General features: G+C 39.2%; 1 protein-coding gene across 7 annotated transcripts; it reads left to right on the top strand.

Annotated features, from left to right (window-relative positions):
• The first annotated feature begins 8,725 nt into the window (after positions 1-8,725).
• On the top strand, positions 8,726-13,992 carry ZBED5 (zinc finger BED-type containing 5). 7 transcript variants are annotated; one of them, XM_066250963.1, is made up of 4 exons: positions 8,726-8,910; positions 10,395-10,473; positions 10,579-10,642; positions 11,714-13,992. In XM_066250963.1, exon 4 carries the CDS (start codon positions 11,847-11,849, stop codon positions 13,923-13,925), a length of 2,079 nt encoding a protein of 692 aa, XP_066107060.1. In that variant the 5' UTR covers positions 8,726-8,910; positions 10,395-10,473; positions 10,579-10,642; positions 11,714-11,846; the 3' UTR covers positions 13,926-13,992. The 7 variants fall into 7 exon arrangements, with proteins under 7 accessions (XP_066107060.1, XP_066107058.1, XP_066107057.1 ...); XM_066250961.1 differs by having other exon boundaries at positions 11,709-13,992; XM_066250962.1 differs by lacking the exon at positions 8,726-8,910 and adding an exon at positions 8,921-9,260 and having other exon boundaries at positions 11,709-13,992.
• Positions 13,993-19,757: the final 5,765 nt, after the last annotated feature.

Below are 19,757 nucleotides of genomic sequence, written 5' to 3'. Positions count from 1 at the left end.
TTTTATGCTCCTATTTTATGTTTCTATGTGGTACTAGAAACATTCCTTGATTGTGGTCTGGAAACATGTAAGGATAATAGAGGGAAGTAGAACCTAAGAAGCTTTAAATTTAAAAAAAAAATTTTTTTACAGGAATGTTAGAAAAACATAGCAATGCCTGTATATATGGAATATGAAGGTGTCAAGAAGAACTATTTACTCCACATTTGCTAATTTGGAATGTTAAAATAATAAAATATTTCATAAAAATGAGGGCGTTGAGAAAGTACAAGTATTAGGAGAAAATTAAAGTTTTCAATATGTTGAACCTGAGTTGGTATATATTCAAATAGAAGGTCTACACACAGGCTTGAAAATATAGAACTGAAGTTCAAGTGGAAAGTCAGGGCTTACGTTATAATTTTGAGAATCAGTGAACACATAAAGTGAATTGTGAAAGTCGTGGGAGTGAATAAAAGCTACAATAAAAATTGATAATTGACATGACTAGTTTATTAATAGGCAAAACATGTTAAAATTATAAACATGTATTTCTTAAGCCTTTAAGCTCAATTTTAAAATCTTGTTAGTCTAGCATGACCAGGCAGTGGCGCAGTGGGTAAGTATCTGGCTGGAATGCTGAGGACCCAAGTTCAAAACCCCAAGGTTGCTGGCTTGAGTGTGGGATCATAGACATGACCTCATGGTCGCTAGTTTGATCCCACAGGTCACTGGCTTAAGCTAGGGGTCACTGGCTCAGCTAGAGCCCCCCAGTCAAGGCACATATGAGAAAACAATCAGTGAACAACTAAAGTATCTCAACTATGAGTTGATGCTTCTCATCTCCTTTCCTGTCTGTCCCTGACTGTCCTTCTCTCTTTCTCTTTCTCTCTCTTGCAAAAAAAAAAAAAATCTTGTTAGTATATTTATAAATCTCACCATCTTTGAATAAAAATATGGACACTTTTACTTATTTTTCACTATGATTTAACAAATTCATAAACTTAACTAAATACTTCTTAAATATTTAACATAATCTGTGTATTCAACCAAATTTTCTTATATATTTTAAATTATATAATAATTACAAATGCAATATAGCTAACATTTAGCCAGTAAATCTTGAGATTTGTTTGGAGTTCTAGCAGGGGAGCGCAGCTACTCATATACTCTTGACCGAAGAACGGTCCTCTCCTCTAGCGGGGAAGGTCGTCCTCTTCGACCGAGCGTGCAGCTTCGGGAGGGATGCACATGGAGCCGTGAGGGAGGAAGGGGACACCTGCCTAGCCAGCCAGATCAGCCGAATCAACCCTGGAATCAACCCTGGCGATCAATGGGGTGACAGATGTCGCAGCCAGATCGCCCTCACATCCGCCAATAAATCTTTATAAGCACTTTTGTAACTTTTGTGTGTGTGTGTGTGTGAGGGGGTGGGGGGAGAAAGAGAAAGACATAGGAAGGGAAACAGATGAGAAGCATCAACTCATAGTTACATCACTTTAGTTGTTTATTGATTGCTTCTTAAATGTGTCTTGACCAGGAGGCTCAAGCCTACCCAGTGACACCTTGCTCAAACCAGCAACCTTGAGCTCAAGCCAGCGACCTTTGGGCTCAAGCCAGCAACCATAGGGTTATGTCTATGAGCCCTTGTTCAAGCCGGCGACTCCACACTCAACTGGTGAGCCTGCACTCAAGCTGGATGAGCCAGCACCCAAGCCAGTGACCTTGGGGTTTCAAACTGTTAGGTTCAGGTCCAGGGCCCCTTACCAAAAGCCTCAGCCAGCCAAGTTGAACTTATGGTGACCTGTTGCCATGGCAGTTCCTGTAACTCTCCACCTGAGCAATCCTGATTGATATCTTGCCCCCTTCCAACCCTTGGATATCCTGCCAGTTAGTCATCTCTCCATCACTTATCTGAACATTCTGCTGCTTGTCATTAATCACCACCCCCTCCATTGTTTAACCACCACAGGTAACAGAAATTTTTGCCCTGCAGCAGGAATACTGCCAAACTCTGTCCTGTCTAGGCTAAGGCTGTTTCCACTAGGGGCTGACATCATTTTAGGACAGCCCTTCTGTTCACATATGCATAAATAAATTTCTTAAAAACTCATCAGGCCTGTGCATCCTTCCTTTGGCAACCTCACACAAACTTAGGACCTCAGCATTCCAGGTCAACACTCCATCCACTGTGCCACCACCAGTCAGGCTCATTTTTGTAACTCTTTTAAATCTAATGCCAATAAATCAACTTCATACATGTGTTCATAAAATTCTTATAAATGTTTCATACATCTTAAAACATGACAAGGCACACACCACCACAATAATAACTTTCACAGAAATAATGAAAACTATACTAATTTACCACCTTTACATTAAAGGATATACATTACGGCAGACATGATGTTGTGTCATGCAGCTCCTCCTTCATGAAAGGACTTGCTGCTCCACTCAGTGGCCCTAGATGACCTCCAGCTGTCAGCTCATTCAGCTGTAATCCTACCCCTCCCAGGGCCCATATATGCTAACCAGCAAAGGGAGGAGAATAAAGGCCAGGGACCGGACACTTTGACCTACAGTACTGGCTCCAGGGCTCCTTGTCTCATCATCTGCTTCTGGAAAACCTAACTGCAACACAAATGAATTCATGCAACCAACATGAGAATTACTGCTCAGAACTTTCACAGCAACTGAGGCTGCAAATGTAGAATATCATTCAAAATTCTTGTCACTATTTCCAGCGGTTATTTTACCTGAACCCCAGGTAACAAACCAGGTTCCTTTTTGAGAGAGATGGGGGGAAAAAAAAATGAGAAGCATCAACTCACAGTTGCTTCACTTTAGTTGTTCATTGATTGCTTCGCATATGGGCCTTGACCAGGGGGCTTGAGCCAATCCAGTGACCCCTTGCTTAAGCCAGCAACCTTGGCCTTCAAGCCAGTAACTTTTGGGCTCAAACCAGCATGAGCCAACATGATCCCACTCTCAAGCCAGGGACACCATGCTCAAGCTAGTGAGCCTGCGCTCAAGGCGTATGAGCCCACACTCGAGACAGCAACCTCGGGATTTCGAACCTAGGCTGTCAGCATCCTAGGCTGACATTCTATCCACTGCACCACCACAAGTCAGGTCAAACCAAGTTCTTTTTTAATGGCTTACCTGCTTAGCTAATACATTATTGTAGTCTTATCCACAATAGTTGTCTACCTAATATAAGTTTGTATGCACACATCGCACCCGGACACTATACCTAATCTAGGTAGACTCTGTCACCAATTAGCTTTGGGAACCTGGAAAAGTTATCTACCAATCATGCTCAATTTCCTTATATGTAAAACAGGGATAATTATCTGATAGGGTTGTTGTGAAGAGTAAATGAGTTATGACATTAAAAGTGTATAAAGACCCTGGCCCAGGCTTTGCGTCTATAAATGCTAGCTATAAAATTAACATTATTGGTCTGAGTTTTACATTGTCCATATTTTTTCTCACCTATTTCAGCAATTGTTTTATATAATTTATTTATTTTCTTTTATTTTATTTTATTGTTTACATAGATTCTAGTGTTGCTCCGAATGCATCCTCCCTCCCCCGTATTCTCCTCAACATCTCCCTTGCTCCCTTCCCAATATCACCCTCCCCCTTCCCTTCAGGTTTATCCCATCCTATCATCCCCTTTCCCTATGTCCTCTTTTCCTCTGGTCCCTTTGATCCCTCCTCTGTCTCAATTCCATTGTTCACATTGTTTCTTGGATTCCTCAAATGAGTGAGGTCATATGATATTTTTCTTTCTCTGCCTGGCTTATTTCACTTAACATAATAGTTTCCAGGTCCATCCATGTTGTTGCAAAAGGTAATATTTCCTTCTTTTCATGGCCCCATAGTATTCCATTGAATATATATACCACAGCTTTTTAATCCACTCATCCACTGATGGACACTTGGGCTATTTTCAGATCTTTGCTATTGTGAACAATGCTGTCATAAACATGGGGGATCCTTTTTTTTTTTTTTTTTTTTTTTTGAGTCAGTGATATGGTGTTCTTGGGATATATTCCAAAAAGTGGGATGGCTGGGTCAAAAGGCAGTTCCATTTTTAATTTTTTGAGGAATCTCCATACTGTTTTCCACAGTGGCTGCACCAGTCTGCATTCCCACCAACAGTGCAGGAGGGTTCCCCTTTCTCCACATCCTCGCCAGCAATGGAGTAAAGACAGTCTCTTCAACAAATAGTGTTGGGAAAATTGGACAAGTACTTGCAAAAAAATAAAACTAGACCACCAAGTTACACCATTCACAAAAATACACTCAAAATGGCTAAAAGACTTAAATGTAAGTCATGAAACCATAAGCATCTAAGAAGAAAGCATAGGCAGTAAGCTCTCCGACATCTCTTGCAGCAATATATTTGCTGACTTATCTCCATGGGCAAGTGAAATAAAAGACAGGATAAACAAATGAGACTATATCAAACTAAAAAGCTTTTGTATAGCTAACGACAATATGAGCAGAATAAAAAGACAAACCACACAATGGGAGAACATATTCAACAATATGTCTGATTAAGGGGTTAATAACTAAAATTTATAAGGAACTTGTAAAACTCAACACCATGAAGACAAACAATCTAATCAAAAAATGGGCAAAAGAAATGAATAGACACTTCTCCAAAGAGGACATACAGATGGCCAATAAACAGATAAAAAAATGTTCAACATCACTAATCATTAGAGAAATGCAAATTAAAACCACAGTGAGATACCACCTCACACCAGTCAGAATGGCACTCATTAACAACTGTCATAATTTATTGACAGCATTGTTTCTCAGCCTCTTGGCTAAGATTAAATGTAATAATTTATTGACAGCAATTGCAGAAAAAGTTCTCACATTTCAAGCCCCTTAATTATCAGACTTCAGATTTTAGGACCTAGATTAAATTCTAGACTTGACTTTATTTAGTTCAGTGGTTCTCAAAGTATGTGCCAGGGCAAACAGGTGCACCCTAGAAAATTTCCAGGTGTGCCCTATGGTATTCCAGAGAAATATGTGCCTGTTGGGGACCAAAAAAACCAACAGGTTTTTTGGAGTTAAGATTTTTAGGGGACAGAGGTGTGGGGAATTGGCTGTAAACTGACAGTCTGCCCAACTCCCCACCTCACTTGCCCGATTAGGTTGCAAAAGGCTGTTAAGCTGTGGTGCTGGATTGTTTACACTACCCTCCATGTTCCCTAGAAAGACTAGAGGCAAGTTTCTTCTATTCTTTGGTGTAAAGTTAAGATAATATGTATGGTGGGGGTTTTTCTGCACTCAACACAATTAAGAGTAAAAAGAGAGGAATTCTTCAATGTATTGACAAGGAAATGAGAGTTTGCCTTTCAAATATCTGCTCAAACATTGAAGAAATCACTAGGACACTTCAGGCTTATGTTTCTCATAAACACAAGAATGAAAAAACTTAACACATTCATGCCGGGACCTGCAGAATTTACTAAATCTTACTAAGAATATATCTATATATATAAAAAGATAACTTTTTGTCATTTTTTTATTTTTAACCCTTTTTATGAATTCTAAAAAGCATAACAAAAAATGTAATATAAAAGTTTTTTAATGTCAGAATAAATCTAATTTTGCCGTATTTATTTCATTTAATTACCATAAAAGCACGCTTGGACTTTATATTTTTTCTTTAATATTTGACTTAATTATTATAACATATTTCTCAGAAATTTGTATATAGTGCACCTACAATTATTTGTAGGATTTTAAATGTGCCCCGACTTCAAAAAGTTTGAGAACCACTGCTTTAGTTGAATTTGTTATCAATTGAATGTTTTAGATTTTCCAAATTCATGAAGATGTAAACAAGATGTATGAAGACTAAAGTGGGAACATATATGTAAAAGGTTTTTCTGAAATATAAAACATGGTAATATGGGATATTATTCCAACATTATTATGAAGCTAGACAACTCCTGCAATTAAAAAATGTATTTCTTAGCCCTAGCCAGGTAGCTTAGTTGGTTAGACAGTCAACCCAATATGCCAAGGCTGAAAGTCTGATCCCAGTCTGGGCACATGCAAGAATCAACCACTGAGCCTGACCGGTACTGGCGCAGTTAATAGAGAGTTGACCTGGAATGCTGAGGTTCCCAGTTCAAAATCCCGAGGTCTCTGGCTTGAGTCCAAAGGTCGCTGGCTTGGCTTGAGCTTCCTTGTCAAGGAACATACAAGAAGCCACCAATGAACAACTGAAGTGCTGCAACTACAAGTTGATGTTTCTCATCTCTCTCTCTCTCCCCCTTCCTGTGTGTGTGTCTCTCTCTCAAAAGTAATAAAAAAAATCAACCAGTGAATGCATAAATAAGTGTAACAACAAATCAATGTTTCTCTTTCTTCCTCTAAAATAAATTTTAAAAAGAAAAGACAAGTTGAAATTCTTTGCTCTTCAAGTAAAACTGTATCCCTTCCCAAAATTGATTTCTACTTTTGTGGTTAAAGTTTAAATAAAACAGACTTAACAGGAATAACTTTAAAATAATAAGGAAGATAAATGGAAAGTCTAACACAGGCAAAGATCGGAAGTTGCTGAGATGGATGGCCTTAGAAAATTTAGGAGCAAATGTTGGCTTCTATTATCATAAGGTGAGCAACTTTCTTACAATAAAAAGGAAGACAAAAATAAATTGAAGAAAGCAATATCGTAAATAAAAGAAACATTTTATTCATTGCAACAATAATACACTATAATATGACAAATGCAAAATAAAAACATTTGTAATATTTTATATTGTAATTATGCTTACATGCCTATTAATTTTTAGTAATAATTGTAAGAAAGAAGCACTCATTTAGTAAAACTGAATATCAAACAAAACCACTAATTTGGAGTGATATTTGGGTGTATTTATCATTTTCTAATTTAAAAACATCTGTTTTATGCAACTATTTAATCAAAATGTGTTATTAATAGATATGGTTTGAGGTTAGATCTCCACTTTAAAACTCAAATTTTGGGAAAATACCTGTAAATAAAATTATATATATTTGGAAATTATTAAATAGATAATGAATAAAATGTGAATTGTGCTTACCTATCTATGGTTGAATATTCACTGAGAAAGAAATAATCGTGAGTCTACAATGTCATATGTGCTGGTGTTTCAGTAAGAAGTACACAAGGCCATTTGCAGGCTTGGTATATTGTGCACTCTCTCAAGGTCTTCTTCCATGTGGAGCACATGCATCTCATAATCGCGTCTGACTGCCCTGTACTGATCCTTGACACACCATCATGTCAAATACAAATACATCACATCACACGCAATGGATCGACTCTGCATCGATCAAATATGGACATTTATAGATTAGTCTTCCAATATCAAAAAGGAGGGCATGTAGGACACTTTTCCAGGCAGGACAAAACTTACAAAAGGACACTGTCCTCCCTAAAGGAGGGCGATTGGTCACCTTAATTACCAATCCTAGGGAATCATCTGCAGCAGTCCTGAAAATTGTGTTAAAGTAAGGTTTAAGCTTTTTTCGATGCCTACCAAATTTATTTACATATCAAAGAAGCATGTTTAAGAAAATAAAAGTTGTCCCGGCTTTTGGCCACAAGTTGGGTACTTTCTGTCATTGGTGCAGGATACGAAAACATGATCCACTTTTCACTTACCTATTTCTACGGGGCCTCGAAAAGCTAAAATATTGCAAACAATGGAACCTACCGTTTAATACAATGTACTTTAACAAGTCCCTCCAAGAAGTGTAAATATTTTAAAGTGCCAGTTTGGAAAAACCGACTCCAGGTCTCCGCGAAGGATTCCACAAAATGAAAAATACACAACCCAAAGGCTTTTGCTACGCTGTGTTTAAAAAGAGGGGAGAAAGTAGAGCTATGGTGTAAAATACCTGAATACTGCAGCTAGCAAACTCAGTATTGGGAGAGGACTGGCGGGTGGGTGCAGACGGCCGGGCGTCCCTTCGGGATGGGGCCGCTTGCGAGAGGTGCCCAGACAGAGCAAGGGCACTCTTTGATCTTTCCCGTGGACACTGCGGGGACGCCGCTCTCCCTTCCTCTCCGACCCCATTTGGGGTCACCAGCCAAGAGCTCTAGCGGGAGGGGCGCCCTAAAGAGCGTCGGGCTCAGCTCTCAGCCAGGCCTGCAAGAGCCCGACGCTCCCGCGCCGGGGAGGAAAAGGGAAAGGAGGTTGAGCTTTCTGCGCGGATTCCAGTGGGAAAGCAAGGAAAAGAGGAGGCGGTTGCTTAACTTGGGCTTGGGGTGCGGCTCGAAGAACAAAGAGGTCGCGATAGCCGCAGCGGCTCTCCCATCTGCGCGTACCCCCGTGGAACTACGAATCTCAAGTCCCCGCCGCCTGGGCGGAGCACCAGACCCTGAGAGCACGCCGATTTCTCGGGTCCAGTCCGGCCCTCCAGGATCACACCCTCTCTGTAGTAGCACCATGTATTTGTATTCTAAACGAGGCCTGACAACGACCAAGGGAAGTTTGAAAACAATCGCTTAGCGCCTGACCGGACCTCAACCTCACAGCTCAGACGAACCCAGCGCCCTGGCTGCTCCTAGGGAATGCCTCAACCGCGCTTGGTCCTTTCCTTTGGTCCCGCCCCACTGCTCAACGAGGATTGGTGGCAGGGAGCAACTCTGGCACTGATTGGGCATCGGAGGAGTCGCTCGTGGAGACCGTAATTTCGGGTGCTCCAGAGTGCTAAATTTATTTTCAGAAGAGCGACCCTGCCAGCCGCGAGTCGGAGCTCTGTGGAGGTGGCATAGGCGATATCCGTGAACTGAGAACATCACCCTGTCCCCGAATCTTTCCTGTTTTACTTTTCATTCTCCCCCACCTCCCTCCTGACCCCAGTCCGCGACGACTGGCTCTTGACCCTGTTCAGGCCTCGGTGAAGGTGAGGACCAGAGCCGCCCCGGCGGCTGAGCGGTGCGCTCTGAAATGGCCGCTGCCGTGAGCTGTCTAAAATGGCGGCCGCAGGCTCGGCCGGGGACCGCGGCGCTGCTCTGCAGCCCAGCCGCAGCGGAGACTGTTCTCTCCGTCACGGATGGGAATGAAGTAGAAAGATAGTGTTGGGTGCTGCGATGTGTTCATGTGGTTGTTAGCTGAGGCGGCCGTCCCGGGGCGCGACTGAAGAGTTGTGCAGGCGTGGGTGGGCGCCAACAGGAAGTGTACCCAGCTGTGGCGGTCTGCGGGCATCGCGCTCCAGTGACGAGGAGCTGAGGGGCGCTGTCCCGGGACACACATGTAGGTGACCGTTGCTAAAAGCATTTAGGTGCTGGAAGCGGTGTGTACATTACCCCCCCCCCCCCCCCAGCGCGCGCGCCCACCTCCTGTCTGAATGGACTGCACTCCTGCCCCTGGGGGTATTGTTCAAAGCTGGATGGAACCGCCTGATGGTGAGAGTGAAAGGACTGTGCTACCTTTCAGTTTAACCCGAAAGACAAAAAATGAGGGAGCCACCACCCACCCCCCCTTTTCAGGGAGTGGAATAGAAACTTTGCTCTCTAGGGACTCCAGACTCTGTCCTCCAGAGGTTGGGGAAGCACCTCCAAACAGGTGGGGCTGAGGCCCACCTTCCTGAAAACAGGCTTCCTGCTCCGTTGTGTCCTCTGGCATTAGAAGAGAAGGATGCTAATCTTAGGTCCACCAGCAGCTCCACGAAATTCTCTGTTACTAAATCCAAATAGGGACTATGGGAAGAGAATCTACTGCTCTTTTGCTTCCCATAATGGAGAAGTAGGGCTTTCTGCTGCTGCTAGTTTGAGATCCTCCACTTTTTGGCAATTGTAATCCATTTCTCCTTGCACCATCCAGCTCCTTGTACCAGATATTTTAGTGCTTGGGAAATTCAGAGTATTCAGGGAAACACAAATAATGGCTAGGCACAGTCGAACTTTATGGGTTCTGTTCTTAGTTCTTCACTTAAAAGATGTGTTAAGATAGCACGTGACTTCTGTCTAGTTGTTCATCGCTAAAGTGGGTTTATTGATAGTCCCTGACTCTCAGGTTTGTTTTGAGGATTAAATAAGCTAATCTATATGAGGGATTTAGCAGTTATTGACATATTGTAAACAGTGATCGCTCGGTAAGCAGTAACCTGGGAATTGGTTATGGAGGGGACAAAAGTAGTTACAGCAGAAAGGCATGTTTCATGTAGCACTTCCATGTATAGAGTGCTTTCGTTCTACATTGCTTTCAGTGCTTAGTGTTAGAGACAATTAAGGTGTGGCTGTACGTTTAAATTTTAGGCTTAGTTTCTAATATATTTCTATGAACTCAGGTGGATTGGGGAGCACCTCAAAACAATGAAATCACCAAGGTATTAAACAGGACAAAAAATATTAGCATATTTACTATGTTAAGCATCTTCTGTTTCAGTCCATGATCTGCACTGCAATGAAGAATCATTTGCACTGCCTGGATCTAAAATAAATTGTAATGGATGATCAACTTAGAGGTATGTAGTTAGTGCTGCTTTTGCAGTGTCTAATTTTAATTTTTCTCATTCTAGGCTATTGGTTACTCCCCTTCCACCCCATCCATTAATTTTATTCTTTTGAAGAGTCTGCATTTCAAACTGCCAAGGTGGAGAGTGTGATTCCAGAAGGGAGTACGCCTCGTTTCAGGTATCTTACCCTCTGGCTGGTAATGGGAGGACCAATTTCATTCAGGATCTAATATGGGACTACAAAGCTTACTCTGTAGCCAAATTATAAAAGTTTAAATCACAAGTAGCTGTATCTGGAGAGGTACTAAAGTCTTATTTCTTAACTTACAAAGCTAGTAGTATTCTTTAGGGGTCCCAAAATTTGTGTTACCCTTCCTTTTAATTATATTTTTTAAAAATTATATGAGGAATAAACCTATTAAAATTAGAATTTATGTCTTCTTTAGGTCTTGGTTAAGTTTTCATCTATAGTATAATGGGATACAGAATAATCAGTAAAATGTACTTACTTGACTTTGAATGTCTTAATTTGGGTAATATAAATTATGTAATTTTAAGTTCAGAGAACTAGTAGCTGATTTTTGGTCTACAATTTATTTTCAGTGTCAACACACAGTATTTAAGATACAGCAGAATTCTGTGTCTTGCAAAACTTGAACTGTTTGTGTGTTTTTAATACAGCATATTATATTAGTTGCTAGCCCTGAAAGCAACCTTCAGATGTATAAAAGTATCAACAATGAATGTATCTAATGGCAATAGGTTTCAGAAAGCTAAATGAGATTCCAATATACCATGAGAAGGGGTTGGTAAATTGTGCCCTATGATGGTTTGGGTTTTGTAAGTAGAGATTTATTGAAACACAGTTGTGCCTTCTTTTATGTATTGTCTATGGCTGCTGCCATGCTACAACTACAGAACTGAGGCATTGCAACAGAGACCATATGACTCAAAGTAAAAAATATTTACTATATATCCCTTTATAGAAAAAGTTTGCCAATCCCTGCCATGGGACATAGTCTTCAAGGTCCCTTAAAAACACTCATCAAATCTTCATTATTTCTTTACCTAATGGTTCCCATATTGTGTTTTACACAGTTTAATATTCTTTAAGTTAATAAGTAATCCAAGAAAAAAAGGTCAATGCTAACAATAGATTTTAATAGTTTATATTAAAATATAAGTTTAAGATTGCTAAACTCATTTCTATAGCTTTTATTTTCATGTGATAATCTGCCTTTAAGAAAAGGTGTGCCATACCTGAGAGCACCAGGAAATCGCATGAGAGATCACCTGATAGACGAACGTGTGATGTTCCATCAACGCATTGATGCATAGGCATTTACAAATTAACTGATGTGTTGCTATATATCATCTCTTTGATGATTGCTCATCTTCTATGTATCCTGTCTTATAATTTCAACAAATTTGTGATACTCAATGTTTATTCTAAACTAACCATGTTTTGTACCACAAATACATTGCCTATGGATCTATTGCCGAAACAAGGAAGTCTTAAACAAGAAGTAGAATCTTTTTATCAAATTGTGTCTGAAACAAATGATCAAAATGTTGGAATATTACCAAGTGAAGATGAACAATTACAGCCTTCAGTTTCTAAAAAATCAGAAGATGAGCTTTCCAGGGTCCAATTTATATCCAGTTCCAACAAAATAACATTTAGTAAGAAACCAAAAAGAAGAAAATATGATGAAAGCTATTTGTCTTTTGGATTTACTTACTTTGGAAATAGAGATGCACCTCATGCTCAGTGTGTGTTATGTAAGAAAATTTTATCAAATAGCTCTTTGGCCCCTAGTAAGCTTCGAAGACATTTGGAAACTAAGCATGCTGCATATAAAGACAAAGACATAAGCTTTTTCAAACAACATCTTGATTCGCCTGAAAATAATAAGCCCCCAGCACCTAAAATTGTCAATACAGATAATGAAAGTGCTACAGAGGCATCGTACAATGTAAGTTACCATATCGCCCTGAGTGGAGAGGCTCATACTGTTGGAGAATTGCTTATCAAACCTTGTGCAAAAGATGTCGTGATGAGGATGTTTGACGAACAATACAGTAAAAAAATAGATGCAGTACAACTATCAAACAGTACCATTGCACGTCGAATTAAGGATCTAGCTGCTGACATTGAAGAAGAGCTTGTTTGTAGACTGAAAATCTGTGATGGGTTTTCACTGCAACTAGATGAATCGGCTGATGTTTCAGGACTTGCTGTGCTGCTTGTATTTGTTCGTTATCAGTTTAATAAGTCTATCGAGGAAGACCTACTCTTATGTGAATCTTTGCAAAGTAATGCTACTGGTAAAGAAATTTTCAACTGCATAAATAGTTTTATGCAGAAACATGAAATTGAATGGGAAAAATGTGTTGATGTTTGTAGTGATGCTTCTAGAGCAATGGACGGGAAAATTGCTGAGGCTGTCACCTTGATAAAGTGTGTGGCTCCTGAAAGTACCAGTAGTCACTGCCTATTATATAGACATGCACTAGCAGTTAAAATAATGCCTACATCTCTGAAAAATGTGCTAGATCAGGCCGTACAAATCATCAATTATATTAAAGCTCGACCACATCAATCCAGACTACTAAAAATTTTATGTGAAGAAATGGGTGCCCAGCATACAGCACTTCTTCTAAATACAGAGGTGAGGTGGCTTTCCCGAGGTAAAGTTCTTGTAAGACTTTTTGAGCTTCGTCGTGAACTGTTGGTTTTCATGGATTCTGCTTTTCAACTATCTGATTGTTTAACAAATTTATCTTGGCTGCTAAGACTTGCATATCTTGCAGATATTTTTACTAAATTAAATGAAGTTAATCTGTCAATGCAAGGAAAAAATGTGACAGTTTTTACAGTATTTGATAAAATGTCATCATTGTTAAGAAAATTGGCATTTTGGGCATCATCTGTAGAAGAAGAAAACTTTGATTGTTTTCCTACACTCAGTGACTTTTTGACTGAAATTAATTCTACAGTTGATAAAGATATTTGCAGTGCCATTGTACAGCACCTAAGGGGTTTGCGTTCTACTCTGTTAAAATACTTTCCTGTAACAAATGACAATAATGCTTGGGTTAGAAATCCATTTACAGTAACTGTTAAACCAGCCTCGTTAGTAGCACGGGACTATGAGAGCCTGATTGATTTAACATCTGATTCTCAAGTGAAACAAAATTTCAGTGAACTTTCCCTAAATGATTTTTGGAGTAGCCTAATTCAAGAGTACCCAAGCGTTGCAAGGCGTGCAGTTCGTGTACTTCTTCCTTTTGCTACAATGCACCTGTGTGAAACAGGATTTTCATATTATGCTGCAACAAAAACGAAATATAGGAAAAGACTTGATGCTGCTCCTCATATGCGGATCCGACTTAGCAACATTACACCTAATATTAAGCGTATATGTGATAAAAAGACACAAAAACACTGTTCTCATTAAAATGGAAGGGTTTTGCATGTCTCATGATAACCAAATATAAGATGAAAATAAAAGATGATTTACTTTATCTCTGGCATTTGGGGATTTTAAATAAAATTGTTCACATTTTTTATATTTCTTAGATTCTAAGAAAACTAGCAAATCAGAATTTTAAATGTGTATTATTATTGGTATTTCATTTTCACATTATAATTTCAGAGAGTTCCATGGTCATAACTGTATTTTGATTCACAAAATAAAGTCCCAGTTCCTTAATATAATGTACCTCTTTAGGATCTAATCCCTACCAATCTTGCAAGCTGTGCCTACCCTGCAGCCCACCAATCACATGGGATCTCCTGCCATTCCCTGAACATTACACTGATGCTTTCGGGTCTCAAAAAAACTATTTCTTCCCCTTCTTGCTTCCTGAAGAATTGCTGTTTGCTTTTCAACACTTTGACTTAATTTATCTTAGGTACCTTCACTCTCTATATCTTTGTATTTTGGCCTTATATTTTGTGTCTGCCTCAACTGTGACATCTGGTGGTCTCATGATTCCCAGTTGGATTGAGTTTATAGGGTTTTATCCAGCTCTGTGTATCTGTTATTGACAAAAGACCTTACTGAAGTGATGCTCAATGAAGAAAAAATGTGGAAGGCAAACAAAAAACTGAAATAGGGCACGATATGTTACATGTACATATTCTGCATGTTTATAGAATGCTACCCTTTATGATTTTGGCTCAGTTATACTATTACCTAGAATTCAGTGTAGCTGTTGGTTGGGTAGACGTTACTAAGAATGTCATAACTCTGATCCAAGCTGAACTATTGGGGAGGAGGGGAAGAAGTATGAAAAACATTTTCAGGTATCTTCTTTATTTCTCAGTTCCTACATTATTGCAAATTCCATACACTGTAGTCTAAATTAATGAGACTTCACTATACTTGAAGATGATTAGACTCAAAACCTTGATCAGTTTATTCTTAGAATACTATAAAAATTTCTGACTGACATTCCTATCTCTAGTCTTCACAACACAGATCACCGACAGTGTTAATCAAGAGCTACTGTAGATCACCGTTATTTATTTAATCTCACTTCTTCAAACCTGTCTCCCTTTTTGGGGAATAGCGGTACTTCCCCTCACTAAGGCAGAAGCAGAATGTGGAAGAATCAGTAGATTTAGGTACCTGCTCTACTACTGCTCAGCTAGCTATTTAACATTGGGCACTTGAGCTTTCCTGAACCTGTTATCTCATCTAAAATAATTTTTACATGCCTTCTGTGAAGGATTCAGATTAAATGAGAATGTATAAAAAGCTTCCAACAGTGGGGGATCAGGAATAAATAGATAGGCAAGATACATTAGTTCCCTGCCATATCCAACTATGTGCAGTTAAACTTCACACAGTTTTAGTTTTTATTCTCTCTGGAAACTCAACCGCCCTCCAGGTGACAGGATCTGAGTTAATCTGAGGCAGCAAGATTAAGCACCTCTAGTCCATGCATTTTTCCCTTTGTCACATTAAGCACCTATTTATCTGTCACGTACTTTACCAGGTACTTGTATGTTATCAATATATATAATCTTTAAAACAATACTAAGGATTAAGTAATTTTTTAATTTGGCCAAGGTCACATAATAAATAGCAGAACTCAGTTTAAAATGGATCTCTTCCAGAGCAGTACTTTTTGTAGTTACTGCCTTTCAAATTTTTTTAATAACATCAAATAGTGACTTGGAAGGATAGCTAAAACATCCTACTAAAATCTGAGCATTTCTTTGAAATCCTGTGGGGGTTTTCCTCTAAATTCACCCAAAATCAGCTATTTCAAAGTATGATTGCTTATTTTAAAATAAAAATGTTAAAAAAGGGTGATTAAATTACTCTCAAGTAAAATTAATTTTTCAAAAATATCATACATGCAGCCTGACCTGTGATGGGGCAGTGGATAAAGCGTCAATCTGGAAACGCTGAAGTTGCCAGTTCAAAACCCTGGGCTTGCCTGGTCAAGGCACATATGGGAGTTGATGCTTCTTGCTCCTCCCCCTTCTCTCTCTCTCTCTCTCTCTCTCTCCCCTCTCTATAATGAATAAATAAATAAAAATATCATACATGCAGTACTTTTTGTCACTTAATTCCAGAATTAAATCTACCCTAGTTTGAGAAGCATGTATAATGCCATAATGTCTACATCTGGAAGACTGATAACTAGACCCCTTATATGATTGCAGACCCTGAGCTCTTGATTAGTTTATCTATCCAGGATGTCAGCCTCTTAATATAATGACCTCTTGCGCTTTACAATTTTTTTTCCTAACCTCTGAGAGTCTAGATTCCTGCATTTGAACTCAGGTCTGTTGTCTGGAACCCTACTATCTGCTACTAAATCTCTTATCCAAACCCTCCCCAACTTGGGTTTTTTGTGTTTTCTTGTGTGGGTTTTGTTTTGTTTGTTGTTGTTTTTTGACAGAGAGAGGGATAGATAGGGACAGGAAAGGAGAGAGATGAGAAGCATCAAATCTTCATTGCAGCACCTTAGTTGTTCATTGATTGCTTTCACATATGTACCTTGACTGGGGTCTACAGCAGACCGAGTGACCCCTTGCTCAAGCCAGTGACCTTGGGTCCAAGCTGATGAGCTTTGCTCAAACCAGATGAACCCACGCTCAGCTGACGACCTCAGGGTTTCGAACCTGGGTTCTCCAGGTTCCCGTCCAACGCTCTATTCACTGTGCCACTGCCCGGTCAGGCCCCAGCTTGGGTTCTTGATAATTGCTCACCTGTTTTATAATAATCTAAATAATGTTATCATGACACCCTCAAATGATAGCTACCCTACATGCCTGTGCATGAAATAGTAAAATTCCCCTAATGTGTCCAACCCATAAAAAGACTTTTCCACCTTTTCTCTTTTATTGATTTTAGAGAGAGAAGAAGAGAGAAAAAGAAGCATCAACTTGTTCCACTTCTTTATCCATTCATTGGTTGATTCTTGTATGTGCCCTGACCGGAAATCAAAATTGCAACATTGGCGTATTTGGGAGGACACTAACCAACTGAGTTACCCAGCCAGGCAGGACTTTTCCACTTCTGATTCTCGATTAATTGGAATGGTCTGATTTTTTTTTTTAAGTGAGAGACAAGGACAGGAAGAAGGGAGAGATGAGAAGCACCAATCCAACCCATAGTTACATCACTTTAGTTGTTTATTGATTGCTTTCTCATACATGCCTTGATCGTGAGCCAGTGACCCCTTGCTCAAACCAGTAACCTTTGGGCTCAAGCTGGCAACCTTGGGGTTTTGAACCTGGGTCCTCAGTTTCCCGGGTCAGTGCTCTACCCACTGCACCACCACCTGATCAGGTCTGTCTTGATTTCTTAATGAGGATTATTTCCTGTGTCAATCTTGTGCTACTATACAAATTGTATCTTGTATATATTTTGGATCATTTACAGAATTTATTAAATTTTTGAGAGAGACAGGAAAGTAAAGAGATGAGCATCAACTTGTAGTTGCAGCACTTTTAGTTGTTCATTGATTGCTTCTCCTATGTGTCTTGACCAGGGCCGTGGCAGGGGAGTGTCCAGCCAAGCCAGTGACCTTGGGCTCAAGCCAGTGACCATGGGGTTATGTCTATAATTCCAGATCTCAAGCTGGTGACCTTGGTTTCAAACCTGGGTCCTCAACATCCCAGGTTGAAGCTCTACCCAGTGCACCACCACCTGGTCAGATAGAACTTAGCAAATTTCTGATACAGAAAGTGCTAGTGGAATTTCCTAGCCTTAAGGGTGAAGTATTGATGTGAAATACAATTCATACAACATTATTAGCTTTAAAATCCTTAGCTTTACTTAAACAGATAAGGCAGTAACTATTCTTTGCCTATCAAAAGTTTCAAAAGCATTTATTTAATAAGCCCCCTTGTTGCCTTAAAAATGCAGTTTTACTCCCTAAAATATAGTTCACCTACAACTCTTGAAAAATTCCATCAGCTATGTATACCTAGGTGCCTCTGAAACTTAGCATGTTTATTTACTTTCATCTTTTAAAGTTACTATAACTGCACTGTTAATTAGTGCAATGGAAAGAATTCTGAAGCAGGTATCAAGAGAGATGTTCTGCAACTAATTGTCTTAGATTAGTTCATCCAGACCTTAGGTTCTTCATTTATTAAATGAAAGGGGTTGAACAAGAAGGAGCCCTAAAGTTTTTCTCAAATAAGATCAAAATTTAAACCTAAATAAAGGCTAGCACAATGGTAAGATGTGCTCTATTATTTAAAATACTTTATTCCTAGAAGCCAAGCTTTTTCAATCTTTTACCACAATGCTTTCCAGCAATCAAATTATAAGATGTATGATAATTTTTAAAACTTTATTTACTGATTTTAGAGAGAAACATCTCTCTCATCATGAGATTCCTCCACTTATTGGGTGGAGGAATGAAGTGCTTTTCCAGGAGGGAGACGTACTTTGAAATTTAGAAAAGATTGGAAAAACTACAATATGTTTGGTTATGAAACTGAAATATCAGGCAGGCTGCTGTGGAAATTGCTGACTATATTCCCAGCATCTATTTTTCTCTCTCAAATCATGCCTTCATTTTCTTTCCAAGTATACATTTTCCCCCTACATAATCCATATAGTTAAGCAATTCTAACTCTACTCCAGCTTTGGAAATTTTATCTTAAGCTAGTAGTCTCCCGCACGCCAAGCCGACGCTCCACCACTGAGCCAACCGGCCAGGGCCTCAGGATCCATTCTTAATGTTACGATCCACCGCCATTTGAAAAGCCCTGGTGAGTGTACAGTAATGCTATTGCTCTTACAAAAATTGTTCAGGATCTTGGATCTGAGCCTATTAAGGCATAGTATTACTGTAGCCACAGGAATTGCTCCAGGAATAGCATGTGACCCAGTACAAGCTAGTGAAAAGCAAGAGCAGTATTATAGGGACTTTGAGAAAAGACCTTTCCTCTCTCTTTAGAAAGAGATCTATGTCCTGTGTACTTAAGAAGCCTGGGATTGCTGCATCTCTCTGGCTACCAGCATGGGAAGAAAGCCAACACAGAAGAGGACAGAACCAGAAAAATTAGATATGAAACTACAGAGCCCTGATTGAACCACACTTGATCACTATTCCACCTTTAAGTCTTTTGATAACTAGGCCAATAACTGCCCTTTATGTTTAAGACATGTCATATTGGGTTTTTTATTACCATAGACAAAATCATCTAATATAGTGGTCCAAGGGGAAAGCAATATAAAACTAGAATTGATTGATAAACTTAGCTGCAGTGATGAGATGAGTGCCATCCCAAACTAAAATAGTCTGATTTCTGGTGGTTCAGCCATCTACCATAGTGTTACTACTTAAAACTGCCACTGGTAATATTTCATAACCAGAAGCTAAGTGGCACATATTTTGACATTATTACATTTTAATATAATTTATTTCTCCTAGTGGAACAACTTGATAATACATGAATTTTACTTAATAGCTTAGGCTGGACTAGTTATGAATCAGGTATATAATTCAAATTACAAATTAACCTTGAAAATAAATCTCTTCACTTTTAATTTGTAAAAAAACTGGTAAATATGAGAATTTTTACATCTATAATAAATTATATGCTTTGTGGGAGAAATAACCAGCCAGAAATAGTGTGAGTAGTCCTCTATCTTAAAAATTGCTTTCCGTCAAAGTTGTAAGCAAGTTCCTTAAAGGATTGTTTTAACTTCTCAAAAGAGTTGTGTTGACAAGGCAAAATCTCAAAACATTTTAGCATTAATGACATTAACATTTAGTTTAATGACTGTAGCATGACTTTCTTGACAACC

The sequence above is a fragment of the Saccopteryx bilineata genome, chromosome 1 (assembly GCF_036850765.1).
Source record: "Saccopteryx bilineata isolate mSacBil1 chromosome 1, mSacBil1_pri_phased_curated, whole genome shotgun sequence".
Lineage (NCBI taxonomy): Eukaryota > Metazoa > Chordata > Mammalia > Chiroptera > Emballonuridae > Saccopteryx > Saccopteryx bilineata.
Note: the sequence above shows the minus strand (reverse complement) of the source record. Positions and strands in the feature narration are given on the sequence as shown.